Raw genomic sequence first — 17,312 nt, 5'->3', positions numbered from 1 at the left:
AACACGGCACTTACTCTGGAGTCTCTTATACTTTCATAAACGCGTTGTGTCCAGTGGCAAGTTAAGGGCCCTTGGAGCCCCTCACAGACACCTTTGTTCCCCAGGGGCATGGGTCACATTCATTCCAGATGTTTATGCCCATCTCCTCCTCCCTGGATGGTTGGAAAGAGCAGGGCTGTGGGGTAGGAGGTGGGAGCTCAGTGTATGTGGGAGGTTCAACACAGGCCCTCCCTTCCAGCCAGTTTCCTGTGTGAGGAGCAGTTTTTGGGGTAGTTGGAATCCTTGCCAAAGAGTGTGTCTCTCAGAATCTCAGATGTTGACCTCAGGCTGTTTCTGTTTTAGAACTGTTCTCAGGAAGAACTGAGCGCTGAGTGGGACACCTTCATTGAACAAATTCTAAGAAACACCAGTGATCTGCATAAGATATTCAATTCCCTCTGGAACTTGGACCAAACTAAAGTAACATGCTCATCCCCTTTCTCGTTTCATGTATAGGAGTAGAGCTTTTTCCTCTCCTTTAGTGAACTGTATCTAGAGAACTGAATAGAACATGTCATTTCTTGGTCAGTGTGATGGTTCAGACCTGCACTCAGATTCTAGCCGCTGCTCACAGGCTGGGTGAGCTTGGACAGGTCGCTCAGCTCTCAGGACCTCACTTTCCTTATCCATAAAGTCACATCACAATACCTGCCTCCCAGAACTGTTTTGATGACGAAATGAGACAATACCTAAATGACAAAGAGAAAATACTCACTAAAGGGCATCATTTTGCTAATGCCCCAGAAGTGTTGAACTCAGTAATGTGAAGGTCCCCTTCTTCCTTGATAGTAATATGTGATATAATTATTCCCAACATCAACACTGCTTGGTGCTAACGTTTTAAAAACAAGGTCGCCGTGTCTGGGGGACAGCAGTTGGCAAGGGTTTTGTGTCTTTGAGCCCCTCTGGTTGCTGTTGGCATTCAGTGGGAGGTAGGCTGCTTGTGTGGTTAGCCTGGCCACCTGCACTGCCTGCTGTGCCGTGGCTGTGATCTTGGAGACCATCACTTCCCCATTGTCAGAGGGCCACAGGGAGATGTGAGGCTGGCCCCTTAAGAACTGACTGCCTGTGCCCTGAGCATCTCAGGAGATGAGACCTGGTCTGCGCTGCCAGCCCTCCATTACGTGTGGGCTGGGTCTCCTGCTGTGGTTAGTGGTGTCCCTTTAACAGGGCTGTGGCCCCGTGACTCTGCAAGAAGTGGGGAGGGTTTTCCCACTCCTGTTTGGAGGGCATCTTGAAGTCGGCCGCAGTGCTTTACAGAATGCTGGCTAGGACTGGGCGCTGTCCTGAGGCCATGAAGGAATAAACTCAGCTTCCTCACGTGGCAACAGCTCCAGAGCTCAGCTCCGTTAACACTCAGCTCTGACAGCTAATGGGTGCTCACAGGTTCTAGCTGCCAAACAGGAAATACGAAGAGGCTTTTGGTTATTGCTGGCCATTCTCGACCAGATTCAGATTTTTTTCTGGTATTTTTAGGGATTTCTACAACTGACTCCTTACCAAGGGTATGTAACTGAAGCATATTTCTCTAAGTGAAAGACCATGTGTTTTCATTTTATGTTATGAAATAGAGTTACAGGACCTGGTCAGGCATCAAGCCACCTGTGTCACAGTGGGACTTGTGCTTCAGAGGGCAGATGGGGGGGGTGCATTTCACCTGGCGCCATTGTCTGCATTTGAGGGGTGGGCTCTCCTCCCCTGCTGCCTCCTGGTCTCAGCATTGATAGTCAGGGCCTCCTAGTCAGTCTACTTTGTCCCCTCTGAATAGCCATATGCGTGTTCACTGTACCTCCCAGCTTCCAGAGAGGCCTCGTTGTTTGGAGAATTTGGCATTTGGTGGTGTCTGCGGTTCTGGGTATAGAGAGGTGGATTAGACCCAAGGTGTGACACAGATTTTACTGTGTGGCACATTCTCCTCTTTCCAGGCTTTGGGTGATGACCTGTCCGTCTGTTCTATGAAGGCTGCTTCCCTCTCCTCCCTTGCTGATTGTGAGCATGTGAACTCGTGGCTTACTTCTTGCCCTGCACAGGTGGAGCCCCTGTTGTTGCTGAAGGCAGCCCTCATTCTGCAGACCTGCCAGCGCTCGCCTCACGTTCTGGCTGGCTGCATCCTCTATAAGGGACTGTAAGTAATGCCAGACCCCTCTCCCCACCCCAGCCTCCTGCTGCAGAACTGACCATCCAGGTCTTGGCCACCGCCAGATCACGGGTGGGGAGCTCTGTCTCTGGCCAGTTCCAAGGGGACTGGTTTGGCAAATATCAGTGGTTTAGCTTTGAATAAAGCTGGGAAACTGGAAACTGTTGTGTCCAGGAAAAAAAAAAAAAAAAAAGTTAAGAATATAAAGGGCAGTTTTAAAGAGATCCATATAATTCTCAGGATGGAGCAGCCCTTATAGTCGTCAGTCTACAAGATGCTAATACAGAGCCCCCAAGGTTGCCAGCAGGCAGCCTCGTAAGTGAGGGGGAATGGAAGCCTGCCCCGGCTGTCCCCTACTGCCCGGGCCCTGGTGCGCTGCTGCGGCTCAGCTCAGCACAGCAGTGTCTGTGCTGCCACCAGGCTCCTGCCAGCCTCTGGGCGGGGCCCGTCTGTCTCTTGGTTGGCCTCTGAGATCTCACTACACCTCTTTACTAGTTGGAGGGCCTCTTCACAAGCCCGAGTGTCTGAGAGCCACTCCACACCTCTTGCAAGGCTGCTCTCCTCGTGGAGGGTTTACTCTCACAGCCCAGGGGCAGGCCGGGCCATTGCTCTGTGCCCAGAGCTTTCTGCTGACCAGATGAGTGAGCGACTGGAGCAGCTCTCCAGGGCCCCGGGGGCTCTGGGGCCTGGCAGGCTGGGTTTCCAGTCTGGCTTCTCTTCCTCCCAGCTGTGCCCTGGGCAAGTGGCTTAATCTCCCTTTTCTCTTCTGGGAAATAGGGGTGCTTGCTGGAGAATGAAATGAGATGAGAGATGTGGAAGACCGAGCACTGTCTCTGGTTTCCAGTGGTCCTTGACACCTTAGACCCCTGATCCCATCCCCTGTTTTCATTATGATGCTTCTGAGTCACCTTGTGGTGCTTCTAGGCTCACCAGTGACATGGCATCAAAGGTGGTATTTTTTTCCTTATTTTGCATTTCTTATTTATTTATGAATTATACACCCAATGCATGAAACGTTCTCACTGTAAAAAACGAACGGAGAGAGACATACAGAGCACAATTTAAAGTGCCCCTCCCTCTCCCTCACTCACCGCCTGTCCCCACTGTTAGCAGTTTGATGTGCATCCTTCTTTTGTTCTGTGAGTTTTCACACACCTGTACATATACGCATATATTGGTTTTGTTTATTTTTGTTGTCTGTGTAAATGAGATCTTACGGTTCCTCAATTTAATGTGTAGAGATTTTTTTATCAGTCTGTATCAGTCCACCTCATTCTTGTAATAGCTGCGCATTTTTTGGTGTTATGGCCGTGCCATGATTAACTGCTCTCTTTTTGATGGACATTTAAATTGCCCATTTTTAAATGATTTTACCATTTTCCCTGTAATGAATATTCTTCTACATAGTTCTTGGTATAAGCCAGGACAAAGGATTTGGACATTTTAAGTTTTGGTAGGAACTGCCAGAGTGCCCTCCATTGGGGCTTTACCATTTGAAACTCCCACCAGCTTGTCCCCAAGATCCTTGCCACCATAGGGTGTTAGGAATCTTTTCAGTTCGTAGTCCTACAGTGTATTTCTTCTCACAGTGTCCTTGTGTCTGACCTCCTAGGATTGTTAGCACCCAGCTCCCACCCTCCCTCACGGCCAAGGTCCTGCTTCATCGAGCTGCACATCGGGACCAGGTATGCTAAAGTCCCCTGCCCGGCTGGGATGCTTCATCCAAAGCGTCTGTCTGCACGTGGCGGCCGCTGGCAGGCCGATCCCTAGTGCTGGATGGACGGGGCAGGTGCTGTGGCTGGGGGGCAGTTGTTTCCTTTAATCTTGTCGGGACCCCAGGGCCATCAGTGTGGTTGTCCTCAAGAGGGAAGTCCTGGCAAGGCTGGAAGAAGATGTTTTCTTCTATGTGGTAGACTTGGGTAGCTGGTTCTTCTTCAATCCAAGTGGAACTAGGGGAATTTGACTTCTCAAGGATGGGCTTTATGTCAAAGAGATGTTGGATTTTCCAGAGATAGCCTGTAAAGGATGACTTAGAAATACAGAAACTCCTTTGAAATACCTCCGTCTTTATTTATTTAAGTGCTTTCATAACGAAAAAGTCATACGTGCTCATGGAGAATGAAACAGCCCGTGGTTGGACTGCACAGATGGTCACTGCTGGCAGCTGGCATACTTCCTCAGTCCTTTCTTCTTTTATCTTACTTGCTTATTCTCAGCGTCTGAAGCTTTAGTTTTAAATGTATCATATGGCTAGGTTTTTACACTTGTTAAATCAGTAGACGCTTAAATCGCATGTGGGGCTCTATTCAGGCCTTTTCCCCACTGTTGGTGGAGGTGTCATTAGAACAACCTTTCTGGTCAACTATTCGATAATGAGAACATTAAGAGTGCCCTTTCCTTTTTCCTAATAATTCACCTTCTGGGAATTGATCCTAAGGAAATCATCTAACTGCTAAAAAAGTTTATACTCAAAACTATCGCAACAGGGTTTATGAAAGTGAAAAATCAAACACAACTTAAATGTCTAAGATAGGGGTTGGCACACCGTGGCCCGTGGGCCGGTTGCCTGTGCAGTGCGATGGGGCCCTTGTGAGCTGCAGCAGCAGGTGGAGTAGTTGCGGCGAGACCCTATGGCCCATGAAGCAAACACAGTACCGCCTCACCCTTTACATAACAAGTTTGCCGGTCGCTGGTCTAGAGTAGGGAAAGGGTTAATCCACCTCCCCACTTGAAACTTCATACAACTGTAGTCAGCCACTTAAAAGGGCCAAAGATGGTTTAATGACAGGAATTGTATGCTACTCTTTTAAGCAGGGAAATAGAATTTTATATAATGTGGTCTCAAAGTATTAAAAAATGCATAGAGTTAAAGGAAAATATGCCCAGTATGAGCAGTATTAGCTTGTGGGTGAGGGAATTATATGTGGGTTTCTTTTCTTTTGAATTTTTGTCTAAAGTCAGCTTATGTATATAACCTGAAACATGAATTAAAAAAAAAAATCACCAAAAAAGAAAGAAAGAAAGCCATATCATTTCATAGGCGTGAACGTCATTTTGGCTAGAAGAGCAGTTTTTGTTTGTTTTTTGTTTTGTTTTGGTGGGTCCTTTTGGAAGCTTTAGGTTGAGATGTCTGGAAAGCTCTTTGGAGAAAATTCCTAATTTCCTAATTTTTGAGAAAATTGGGTTTCTTACCTGGATTGTGAATAGAATAAGCACAGGAGGTCTGTCATAGTGTCTTATTCAGGTCAGATGCTTTATCATGAGGGTCCCAGGACTTGCACGTTTTTGTTGTAACGGAATTTGTGAATTCTGTGCCAGGGTCATGGCAGAGGTGGCTGTATTCTAGAAGACGTGTTCTCGGAAGGCATAAAAGATAGCACAAATCCTCGCTTCATCCCCAGAGGGGAGAAGCGGAGAATCAGACGGGAAGCCTGGTGTGTGTCAGGGTGGAGCTGCTGCCTTGCAGCCTGCATCAGCCCAGGTTCTCGCCTGCCCCCACCGCCGTGGTGAGCAGGCAGCTTGGGGAGCTTCTGTTCCTTCTGCTCTGCCGTTGGCTTGTGGTTGGGACAAGCATTCTGGGCCTGGCTGAGTGTTATGAACAGATGGCACAGTGCGGTCCTGATGGTTAGGTCAGGAGGAGAATGTGGTGCCCAGCACCAACTCCTGTGTGTTTATTTCCAGAGAATACCTACAGGAGGGGAGGCCCTGCAGGACCATGGTAAGTAGTCAGGCACCCCATTGCATCTTGAGGATGCATCTCTTATGCTACCTGTCCCTGTACAAGCCCTGAGAAAGGCTGACTAGTCCCATATGGTTGTTTCATCTGCTCCTAAGATTAGGAAAGTAGATACACCAGAGCTTCAAGAACAGAGCTCCCCAATTGTAAAGCTCATGACTTCAGGCACGCCTTTAAATCCATGTTTTCACATCCTCCTTAACTCACCATTATGCGACTGCTCAGACAAGTTCCAGGGGATCGTGATTAGGAGAGGGTGACATAAAGGGGGGTAAGACTGCCAGAAAGACCTTTTGCAGGATGTGGAGGTGTCGCCAGAAGGGTTATTTTATTTTATTTTGAAGCAGAAGTTGGAATAGATCCCTTTTGTCAGTTGGAAGTGCTTTTTTCCAGCTTACGTCTTTTTTTTTAAGTCCCACTAAATTTTCTTCCACCATGTGTCACCCTTCTCCACAGCTGGGAGTGAAGTTGCCCACATGGGCTCTTCCTTGCTGGTCACAGAAATCGTAGCTGCAGTTTTGTGGCCTTGTTCTGGGCTGAGGAAAGCATCCCGGCACTGTTCCCTGGATGCATCACCCCAAGGACAATTCCTGCCCCCCCCCCCGGCTTCTCTAGCCCAGGGGACAGCCCTGCCCATGTTGCTTTGCTGTTCTAGAAGCAGCACTCCCCCTGAATGTCCAGATCATGCCTGTTTTCCTGACCGAAGAGGAAGCCGTCAGTCTCCGTGAGTTCCCGGGGGAGCCAGTAACGAGGTAAGGGAGCTCACAGGGCGGGGCAGGGGGCATCGTAATCCATGCTTTAGACACTCCCTCACATGGGTCTCTCCAAACCGACCCCGGGAACATCCCATCCTTCCTTAACTCCCTGTCCTCCACGCTCTGCCTTGGAAGGGTATCTGGAACTGCAGCGTATAGGTAAGAGGCAGCTGACATAGTGAAATGACTGGACTTTAAGTCCCGGATCTGTTGCTTATCAGCTGTGTGACCGCGGGCGAGTCCATTCCCTCCGTGAGCCTCAATTTTTTCATCTGTAGAATGGATCCAGTAATATCTACTTCATGGTCTCGTTGTGAAAATTGGAAATAAGTCTGTGTAGCACCCAGTATAGGGCCTGTGTAGCACCCAGTATAGTCCCCCCCCAAATGTGGGGACTCTTATCCAGTGGGCCCTGCCATTTTCAGTAGGTGATCTTGGTATCACTGCCGAAAGTCCTGAGGGCCAGGCATTGCTGTACTTTTACTCCTGTGGTTTGACGATGAGGGCCTCTTGGGCTCTGTGGCCTCAGGCACCCACATGTCACGGATGCCTGTGCTTTCTAGGGAAGTGGTGCTTTAGTTCCCCCAGGGAAGGGCACTTGCCCCTTCCTCATGTCTGCCTTGCTCGCCAGCTCTCCTGCACCTCCAGCCAGACTCCAGGAGTGCGCATCTGCCCTGAGAGAAGATGCCCCCAGGCATGAGGAATCCACGGCCTGGACCTTAGCCACCACCCCTGAGCCCACGTCCACTGACATTTCTTGGCCAAATGGCAAGGGAGAGAATGGACATGTGTCTGCCCACGATCTGGAGCGCATCAAGCCTGCAAAGCTGCCCCACACTCCGTGGGACAGGGGTCCTGGCCTCGGCTGCTCCCTGCTGAAGGACCCTGGTTCGTCCAGGAGGATAGAGGACCTGGACCTGTCTGAACTCCACATTCCAGAAGCTCAGGACATGGAAACATCCTCAGGTTCTCTTGCCTTCCTGTGTGTGCGCGCCCCAGATGCTAGTGGTCCCCGCTGCAAAGAATCTGTCAGTGACTCTGGCAACCCAGAACCCAAGCCGCCTGAGGCCCTACCTGTGGGCACAGCCATTGGTGGCTTCGTCTCTCCCTCTGCTCTGGAGATGCTCTCCCTCAATGGAGCCCTAGAACAGCGTGAAGACCTTCCTGGTGACAGCAGCCCAGCCTCCATTCCCAGAGAAGACTGCCTCCCTAGAAGGACGAGCTGGCCGTTGTTATCGCCTCACTTAGATTCGAGGCAGACAGAAACTAAGCGTCCCATGGGGGAGCAAGGCACACAGCAGCGTGTTGATGGAGTTCACGAGAGCCGCTCAGCCCCACACCTGGAATGCAGCTCAAGCTCGGGAGACTCTCAGAGCGCTGGCCCCTCTGCAGATGGAATTGACTGGGGGTCGACCCCAGCATCCCGCGCGGGACTCGTGCGGATGAACCTCTACACTCACAGTGTTAAAGGGCTGGTGCTGTCCCTGCTGGCCGAGGAGCCGCTGCTGGGAGACGACGCAGCCGTCGAGGAGGTGGTGAGTCTGCTCAGACCTCCCCAGCCCCTGTAGCCTGCTCTCGGTCTCCTAGGAAGTGGACAGGGAGAGCAGGTGCTCCCCTCAGCACTGCGCTGACGCAGGGGGAAGGGGCAGGGCTCAGCCTTCAGCTGCGTGGCCCTGTGCAGAGCGTTTTTGTTGAGGCAGAGGGGATGGTGATAGTACCTGCTTCCTGGGGTTCTGTGTGGAGTGAGTGAGGGTGGGTCCAGTGCAGAGCACAGTGCCGGGTGCAAAGGCATCCACAGGCTTCGGCGCTCTTGCTCGTTCCTGTTTCTTCCACTTTCTCAGGGCACAGGCCTTGGAGGAGTCCTGGCTCTCGCCGTGTGATCATGCACACAGGCCTTGCCCATCTGAGCCTCTAGCTCCTCCTTAGCTGTGTGGGGGTGCAGCGTGACCACGCAGGCGTGATGACCGCACGCACAGCCATTGTTGTGCCCCCACCGCCACTCACGGCCTCACTTCCTCGCCTGGCAGCTCTAGGTTCTGTGTTGGCTGGAGTCTGCCCTGCACGTGTCACAGCTTGGGTTAGAAGTTCTCTGGAAGCCCCATGTTTCTCTCCATGTGAAGCTCCTTCCTAGAAGGCCTGGGACATCTGAAATGCTAAGTGGCTCCAGAAGGCTCCTCTTAACCCATTCCAGCCCTTCCCCACTTCCAGCGGTAAACTGACCTTCTGGGGCCCAGGCCCACGCTGGAGATCCAGTTGCTATAGTAACAGCCTAGCTTTAGCTGGCAGGGAAGTGGTAGCAATAACAGCAGGTTGAAATTGCTGCAGGGCGAATGGTGGGGGGGGCTTCCCTAGTTTTTGTTCTTAGATCTGTATCATTGTAAGCCGATCTTATTAGCATGCAGTGCTTGTGACCCTCCATAAATGAGCCAGTCACCTTGGGGCTTAGAGGAGGAGGGAGGGCACAGAGCCCCAGGTGAGAAACTGCTCCTCTCTAGCCCTGTCTTGCTTGTCTCTCCCCTTGCCACTGTACCCTGTCGCCCAGTGGTGGCTTGTTTGCTGCCCACATGTCCGTCACCAGACTTCTCCGCCTCCTTCTTACCACAACCCAGGGCCCCGTGATAGCAGTTTCATGCATCTCCTCTCCCCGGCCATGCCTGGGTTTCCATGGTCTCTTCTGCTTAGTGCTGAGCTGTAGACTTGTTATTTTGAAGGCCCAGTGTTTGGATGTAATAAAGTGGATATGATATCTCTCTTTTTTACCTTCCTCCAAAAAGAAAAAGAAAAAAAACAGCATTGGCTGCTCTTGGAGAAGGAAGTAAATTAAGATGTATTCTGCATTCACTGTATGCTAAATACTTGACATATATCATTTTAGCCAAGCCTTAGAACAGTTCTGAGGGTCGGCATTGGAACTCACATTTTACCAGTAAGAAAACAGCCTCATTGAGATGAAGACCTAATGCAAGTGGTGGGTCCGGAATTCTTGTTTCTCATCCCCCGCCCCAGCCTCTCTGTTCCCCCACTGATCTGACCTGGGAATGATAGGTGGGAAGGTAAAGGAGTAAATGCCCTGCCTTCTGTGGCTCTTGATCTGTGGCGTGTCCCTTGGTTTGTCACGGCCCATCCAAGGTGATAGGACAGTGGCCTCCATGGGCTTTCATGTCAAGAAGGGGTTGGTGTTGGGTAGGCTCCGGGATAGAGAGTGCAGTTGAATGGAAGAAGAAAGACTCGTCTTTTCTAAGAGTAGGGTGTAACTGACTCTGATCAGCGTGCTGGTTTGAGAACAGGGTTGGCCGATCAGACCCAAAGGCTATTTTATAATTGGGAGAGATCGTTTATTGCCTTTTTGTCCCAGACCTGCATACAAAATACTTGACCTGATTTCCCTCTAGCCCGTGTGCTGCTGTCTAGAAAAGCAGGTCCCCTGCAGAATGGTAAACTGCAGTTCAGATGTGACAGTGAGCACAGCCTCTTGAAAGGGCTCCTTGATTATGTTACACACCACCAAGGCACCCTCGCGTCATTTGGCCATCTTGTCTTCCAGTGGATCACTGCCACCTTTTTATGTTTGCCAAGGGTTGGGGGCAGGTGGAAGGGGGCATTCGGGGAGCGGCCAGGGAGGTTGACTGGTTCAGAGGGAGCAGAGTAAGCTCACACCAGGGGGCAGCATAGAGCCACAGACAGTTTGCTGCTCAAAACCCTAGATAATCTCACTGGCCTTCACATACAGCGATCAGACCAGTTACTCATTGCTGCAATAGGACATTGAGCTGTCTGTGTATAGTAGATGAGCCTGAGGTTAGTGCAAGAGTGTTAGTGTAAAATACTTTATGAAAAGCACCCCTCCCCCAGGAAACTGGTGCTTCTGAGCGAATGTGTGTCGCTGCATGTCCTGGCCCACAGTGACATGCGAGCCACCTGCTTTGCCGTGGACTGGAAGCAGGGTACCCGGGAATTAGCCCCAGCTCCGTGTCTCCTGGGCTATCGTGAGGGTCACGTATGTGGTAGGACTGTCAGCCATTGGCAAACTTTTAATGGAAAAGAACACATAGCAGATACTTTCTGCACAACTATTCAGCTCTGCAGATGTCCTATAAAAACCACCATAGACAATGTGTACATAAATGGTGTGGCTGTGTTACAGTAATGCTTTATTTTTGGACATGGAAATTGGAACGTCATTTAATTTTCACATCACAATACTATTATTTTGATTTTTTTTTCCTAACCATATAAAAATATAAAAACCATTTTTAGCTCTCAGGCTATACAAAAACAGGCAATGAGCTGGATTTGGTCCACAGCCCCTGGTTTGCTGACCCCTGGTATCTATGAATGCACTTGATTACCAGTAAATTGTCCACGTGTCATCTGATATAACGTCTTGTGATTAACTGTGTGTATGGTTAAGTGATTTTATCTTGAGCACAAGTTAGGCAGAAGATTCTAGAGTGGAGCTTGGTGCCTACAGGGAAAACTCGGGTTTTGGCATGGCTCAGTCTCTGTTCCCATCATCCCTTCCTCTGGGCACCGGCTGGGGATGGGAAGGGTGACTGTTGCCAGATTCCTGAGGTGCAGAAGCTTCCAGTGAGGCTGTGGTTTGACTTCGTGGTGAATGCTTGTACACACACACACACACACACACACACCTGTTCAGGTAGGAGCCTCTCAGCATCTGTGACACTCTGTGTTAGTTAGGCTTTCACAGGAGGGACTGTGCTCGTCTTCCCTGAGCGCATGTCCTTTCACTTACTCTGCGCCTCCATCAAAACCACACAGCTCGGAAGGTGAGTGTGCTTGGCATCGGTTATGCTCGCTTACCTGGTCACTTGGTAGATGTCTGTTGAGCACCTGCTAGGAGCCGGGCACTCTGCTAGGCATTGGGGATGCAGAGATGAGTGCATAAAACACATCCTTGTGTGCAAACCTGCTGCCTTTAAATATCATTTCTAAGACATTCAGATAGAAAAACTAATTTAAGCCTAGTACACTACCAAAAATAACACTTAGCTCCATGATATTCACCTCAGAAGGATTCTGTTTGCATCTCTGTACTTTTTATGTGCGCTTATTTTTTTGCACAGCTGTTGAAAAATAGTCAATCCACAGAGAAGTCCTAGGTGCTCATTACAGAGATACTGCTTCCTTAATAAGGATCGTTTTCATTTCTTGACTCTATAAAGAAGCCTTCCCTCAGGGCAGCACTTCAGAGTTTACAAAGGACGTTTATGTATGTTATTTCACTCAATCCACTCAGCAGCCCTGTAGTATTCCCATTTTGCAAATGAAAAAAAAATCAGGCACAGAAAATTGTCACTTGCCCCTGGTCATCTGGCCAGGAAGAGGCTGAGCCAGGATGTCCTTCACCTGGGAGTCATCTGTGCCCTGGGACTGCAGCCTTCTTATGGCCAAAGCAGCTTCAGGGGAGCCCCAGGTGCCCTGTTTCAGACCGAGTCCATTGGATGCGACTGACGTACATGGTCAGGTCCGAAGTGGAGCTCAGCGAATCCCACACAGCCATAAAAGAGTGACGTTGCGGGGGAACAGTTTCAGGACAAAGAAAGTAGTTCATGCTCTATCATTGCCTTACAAAATTCATATCAATTATTATTTGTGGATTGATCCCATTTTTATTTTATAAAAAAAGAATCGTACAAAATGGTATAGTCCAGTGTTCTCAACTGTACCTTCCAAGAACGGTGTCTGGCTGGTCCTATTCCAGATGCGCCAGAGAGAGGGGAACTCGTTGCAGACGGTGGAGGCCTTCTCAGCCCAGGCCGGGGTTGGGGGAAGTGTGTGTGTGGGGTGTGGGGCGTGGGCCTGGCCAGCTGTACTGTGAAAATGTGCAGCGGGGTGGAAAAGTCATGGTTAGAAGGAGATGTACCGTGGTGGTGACAGTGGCTATTTCTGGATGGTGAGATTATGGGCCATTTTTCTTTTTTTTTTTTCTTTCTAAATTTGTTTTTCTGCTCACCCTCTATTTTCTGATTTTTCTACAATTTAAAAAAGCACTAGAACCTAAGGGTGGAAGTTAGTACTTGTCTAAACACAGGTAAAAACACTGGTCAGAGCCCTTTGGGGATTATTATTTCCTGAGTCTGCGGCATGCCAGGGTTAATCCTGCAGCCCGTGACCCTGGCCGGCCCTTTGCAGTACCACAGTAGCCTGGCGTCCCTGAATGGGCTGGAGGTCCACCTGAAGGAGACGCTGCCCGGAGATGAGGCTGCCCCCACAAGCAGAACATACAACTTCACGCATTTCGACCGCATTCAGAACATGCTGACGGGTAAGGAGGCTCGTGTGCGTGGGGCCCCGGGCGCCTCCTAGAGGCGGGTGAGGTGAGAACTGGGGCCCAGGGCGCCGGGTGGGTGCTCTGCCCAGAGCCGTCTGCCCTGTAGTCAGGATGCTGCTTTCTCACTTGGAGCCCAGCTCCCACTGAGTTTAGAATTCGCTTGGCAAACACTTTTTCTCTCATTTGTGTTTTTTTGGTTGTTTCTCCAACATTTGGAGAGAAGCACACACATGTTCAGATGTCTGTGACAAGGTCTGTCTCAGAATTTTGATATTCATATGCAGAAGCCTGGTGTTGCTCATTATTGGGAACAGCGTGTGCTCTGTGGTATGGTGGCAGCTGTGGGGGCCAGCACCCTGGGCCTCTGTCTGTCTCCCCGAGGCGCCCGCCCTCATGGCTGTGAGCCACGCTCTGTCCCGGTTTACAGTCCTGGGGGGGTGGGGAGGAGTCTGCTGTTCACAGCTTGTGTGTTCTCTTCCGGAAGCGAACCTGCCTCAGGTGGCCACGCCCCAGGACCGCCGCTTCCTCCAGGCCGTCAGCCTGATGCATGCCGACTTTGCCCAGCGGCCTGCGCTGTACGAGATGACTGTCAGGTGAGCTGTCCCCGGGTCACTCACAGTCCTGCACCAGGGGCCGCCTTCACAGGGGCCCGGGTGGAGCCTTTTTCGTAACTAGATGAAGAACTATTACTCCAGGGAAGGCCTTCTTTGATCTGCTCCTGTGGCTGCCATCATCTGCTCTCCTGCTTCCTGTGTCGCATGTTTTCTGGGCCCCTTCCTGGGGCTCGGACCTGCTGTAGACACTGGGGTCCAGTAGTGAGGAAACCTGGGGTCCTCACTCTCTCGGAGCTTCCCTGTTACTGGGGAAGGCGGGTCGCTGTCTCCCTGCATAAATGGTGCTGACGTGATATCGTGTCTTCTCTTTAACAAATCCTGTGTGCTCAGTGTGAGAACGTCCCGACTCCCCCGAGATCTGTCCAGTGAACGTTTCCTCCCCCCGCACCACACACCCAGAAGATGCCCACAGTTAGCAGTTTGTCTGTGTGACTCCAGGTTTGGTGGTGGTTTTTGGGTTTTATTTTCTGCATATAAAATATAGATTATTTTTATTTTAATTATTTTAATAGTCTCCTAAAAAACAGGATCATACTAACGTGCTGTTTTACAGGTGCCTCTTTTCACTTGGTTGCATACCTTGGACACCTCCATGCTAGCAGATATAGATCTATTAATTATTATTGCAATTTACAGTACTTAACCAACGGAATTCTACTTTTTCTCCCGACATGCTTCTCTCATGAAACCAGTAGCAGAAAATAAGGCAAGTTAGAGGATCAGAAAGGGAGTGCCTGCTGTGCGTATTGAGACTTTGGAACGCTTTGGGCAAGCACGTTTTTTATCCTCGTTTTACAGATGAGGAGTCAAAGCACAAGTAGGATACGTGACTTGTCCCAGGGTCACGGTCTTATTCGGTGCAGAGCCAGGATTTGAACCCAGGGGTCTCTGACTCGAAAGTGCCTGTTCTCTCCACATGTGTTTCCAGTTTCAGGGCAGTGTAGTCGAGAGGGAGGGTGGGGGCTCTGCACTCGGCTCCATGGTGACAAGTGCTAATGCTGTCCTGTGCTACATTTGAGTGCCAGGCATTTCTCCTGCTCAACGCCATCCCCCGCCAGTATTTGAGTATATCTTTCCATATATCTTTCCATGATAAATGTATCTTCTCTGGCTTTAAGTCAGAGCTGTCCCAGACTGGCAACCTATAGGTGTGGTTTGCAGCTACAATCACTGGTTTGGGAACTGGGGTGTTGTGTGTGCGTGTGTGTGTGTGGTGCGGGAGGTGGGAACAAGTGAAATGTCAGCATATGATGCATCGAGCACCTGTGGCCCAGCAGTATTCCATCTTCCTTGGAGCTGAGAGAGTTTCATTGTTGGGATACGAAGCTCAAGGCATTTGTTGAGAGATTATTTTTATAACAGTAATAGCAACAGCAGCAACCATTTCTTAACCCCTCACCATGTGCTAAGCAATTCATATATATTCCTACTCATTTAATCTCTTAAATCTCAATGAGGGGATGTGCTGTTGTCCTACCCATTTTACAGATAAGAAAGCTGGGATTCAGAAAGGTTGAGTAACTTAGCCAAGGGCACACAGCTGGGAGGTTGTGGGGCTGGGATTAGCACTCAGGAGCGTGTGACTGCAGATCCGTTCCTGTGAGGTCCTAGAAGGAGAAGCTAGAGAAGGATGGGATTCTCCTCCTCCTTACATGGAGGGAGAGATCTGGGTAGGAGAACCTCAGTGGTCCCTGACTCCACCCTCTCTCTCTAGATGTGGGGAACCGAGGCCCATGGGGAAGCAGTTTAGGACAGGCAGAATCAGGGAACCTGGTGCTCGCCAGGCCTTGGAGTCACTTCCTCCCAAGTGGGTCCTCCTCTGCACGGGACCCTCCTCCATCGCTCTAATTCTGTGTCCACAGGGTTTTTGTCACTTGATTTCACTCTCCACTCTCCTGTCCCCTCACTTGCCTCACTGCTCCTCTGTCCACCCCGGTGTGCGAAGAGGATTGGACCCCTTCCTGGGACACGGTCAGTGCTTGTCACGGAGGCCCGGCAGCATCGCCACCCTCTGGGCCTCAGGGTCCTCGGCTGTCCAGGGGGGTAATCCCACTACTGCCTGGCGCTGAGTGAGGAGTAAGCCAGGCTGTAGGAAAGGCATTTTTCTTAGCTGCTGTTATATTAGCAGAACATGCACCCACCAATGCATTCCTTCAGTTTTTATCGCTTCAGGCTCTGTGGCTGCAGCCACCGCAGACTGTCCCGCCACAGACAGTCCCAGCATCCAGCGAGTTGAAAGGAAGGAGAGACAGTTAGTATTGGTGTATTGGCGCAGAAACTCAAGTGAATAAGTGGAACCCCGAGCCGGGACAGCTGCCCCCGCAGCGTTTGGTGTGCTAGGCCACTGACGGGCACCTCGCGGGGTCTCTGTGGCCTGAGGTCTGCACAGGCGGTGGTGGACGGTCGTCCTCCTTCTTGCTTCCGCAGAAATGCATCCACAGCTGTGTACGCCTGCTGCAGCCCTGTCCAGGAAACCTACTTCCAGCAGCTGGCGGCCGCAGCGCGGAGCTCCGGCTTCCCCAGTCCGCAGGACGGTGCCTTCAGCCTCCCGGGCAAAGCCAAGCAGAAGCTGCTGAAGCATGGGGTGAACGCACTCTGAGCTGCGCCGCGGGAGGACGCACCGCACCCCAGGACCTGACTGCCAAGCGAGCACCAGCAGAGGAAGCTCTGCCTTTTAAACGGAGAAAGCCCCTCTGTCATTGTTCTCAGAGTAGGCCCTTAGTTAGGAATGTAGTGGTGCTCGAGTGTTTGTTACTCCTTTGCAGATTGGGCTTTGAGGGGTCGTTCTTCAGGGCAGCAGACCTAGAGCCCGTGATAAAGCCCTTTCTTCCCTTGGTGGTGTCGGGCCAGGCTGGGCGCTTTGGCCCTTTATACCAAAGAGGTGCCAGGCCAGTGAGTGTCCCTGTCACACTGAGCCCGAGCCAGCTGACAGTCCTGCTGCTGTTCCAGCCTAGTCTAACCAGTACCACAGAAATTCAGGTTGGCATTTTTCTAGGACTGTTGTCCCCAGTCTGGAGTTTGTCCAGCCCTGTGTCCAGGGGGCGGGATGAGGTGTGACTGCACCGTGAGGGGTGGATTGTTAGCAAGCAGGCCGGACTCCCGCTTCTCAGTGAGGCTGTCTCCCGAGTGTCCTGGGAGGTCTGGATCCTCAGTGCCAGGAGGCGGGGATGCCAGGCCACCTTGCGTGAGTTCTTCTGGGACTCTATTCAAAGCCAGGAGCCTGTTCTTGGGCATCCTGCAGTGGGGGCAGATCTTCATAGTGTGCGTGGAAGGGGGTTTGGGGTAGAGAGAACCCTGAGGTGCCAAGCCCGAGAACCGGGTGACGACAGACCAGGCTGAGCTCCTTTGGTTAGAACTGGGCTGTGCAGCAGGTTCCTCTTGAGTGAGTGTCTCCAAGTGGGAGTTTCCACAGTGTCTGGGGGCAAAATCAGAAGTGCTTTGCAGGGGTGTCTGTGTGAAAGGGAACAGCATTCCTTTGTTTCTGGGCCGGTGTGGTACTTAGAATATCAGTTCTATTACAATATAGTCAGACATTTTTTGATAATATGGTGCAGATCACAGGATGAAAATATTTACCAAAATCTTAACTGAATGTTTACTGGAAGTACCTGAGATTCCATTTGAAAATTGCAATGTTGTTAATTTCACATCAGTGAACAAATGTCTAGTGTTTATAGAATGGTGCCTTTTTCTTGAAACAAGTTTCCAAGGGCTAAAAATAAAATAGCCAGAAATGCCA

General features: G+C 50.7%; 1 protein-coding gene across 2 annotated transcripts in view; it reads left to right on the top strand.

The window, feature by feature from the left end:
- HPS4 (HPS4 biogenesis of lysosomal organelles complex 3 subunit 2) overlaps nt 1-17,312 on the top strand; it is a 26,193-nt gene extending 8,881 nt beyond the window's left edge. For both annotated transcript variants that reach the window (XM_058531673.1, XM_058531672.1), the window contains exons 6-14: nt 343-459; nt 2,070-2,164; nt 3,789-3,861; nt 5,858-5,894; nt 6,568-6,664; nt 7,299-8,202; nt 12,821-12,953; nt 13,444-13,552; nt 16,001-17,312. In XM_058531673.1, coding sequence (XP_058387656.1) covers nt 343-459; nt 2,070-2,164; nt 3,789-3,861; nt 5,858-5,894; nt 6,568-6,664; nt 7,299-8,202; nt 12,821-12,953; nt 13,444-13,552; nt 16,001-16,172 — 1,737 coding nt within the window. In that variant the 3' untranslated portion in view covers nt 16,173-17,312. The remainder of the gene's footprint in view (nt 1-342; nt 460-2,069; nt 2,165-3,788; nt 3,862-5,857; nt 5,895-6,567; nt 6,665-7,298; nt 8,203-12,820; nt 12,954-13,443; nt 13,553-16,000) is intronic.

This window comes from Diceros bicornis, chromosome 35, assembly GCF_020826845.1.
Source record: "Diceros bicornis minor isolate mBicDic1 chromosome 35, mDicBic1.mat.cur, whole genome shotgun sequence".
Taxonomy (NCBI): Eukaryota; Metazoa; Chordata; class Mammalia; order Perissodactyla; family Rhinocerotidae; genus Diceros; species Diceros bicornis.
Note: the sequence above shows the minus strand (reverse complement) of the source record. Positions and strands in the feature narration are given on the sequence as shown.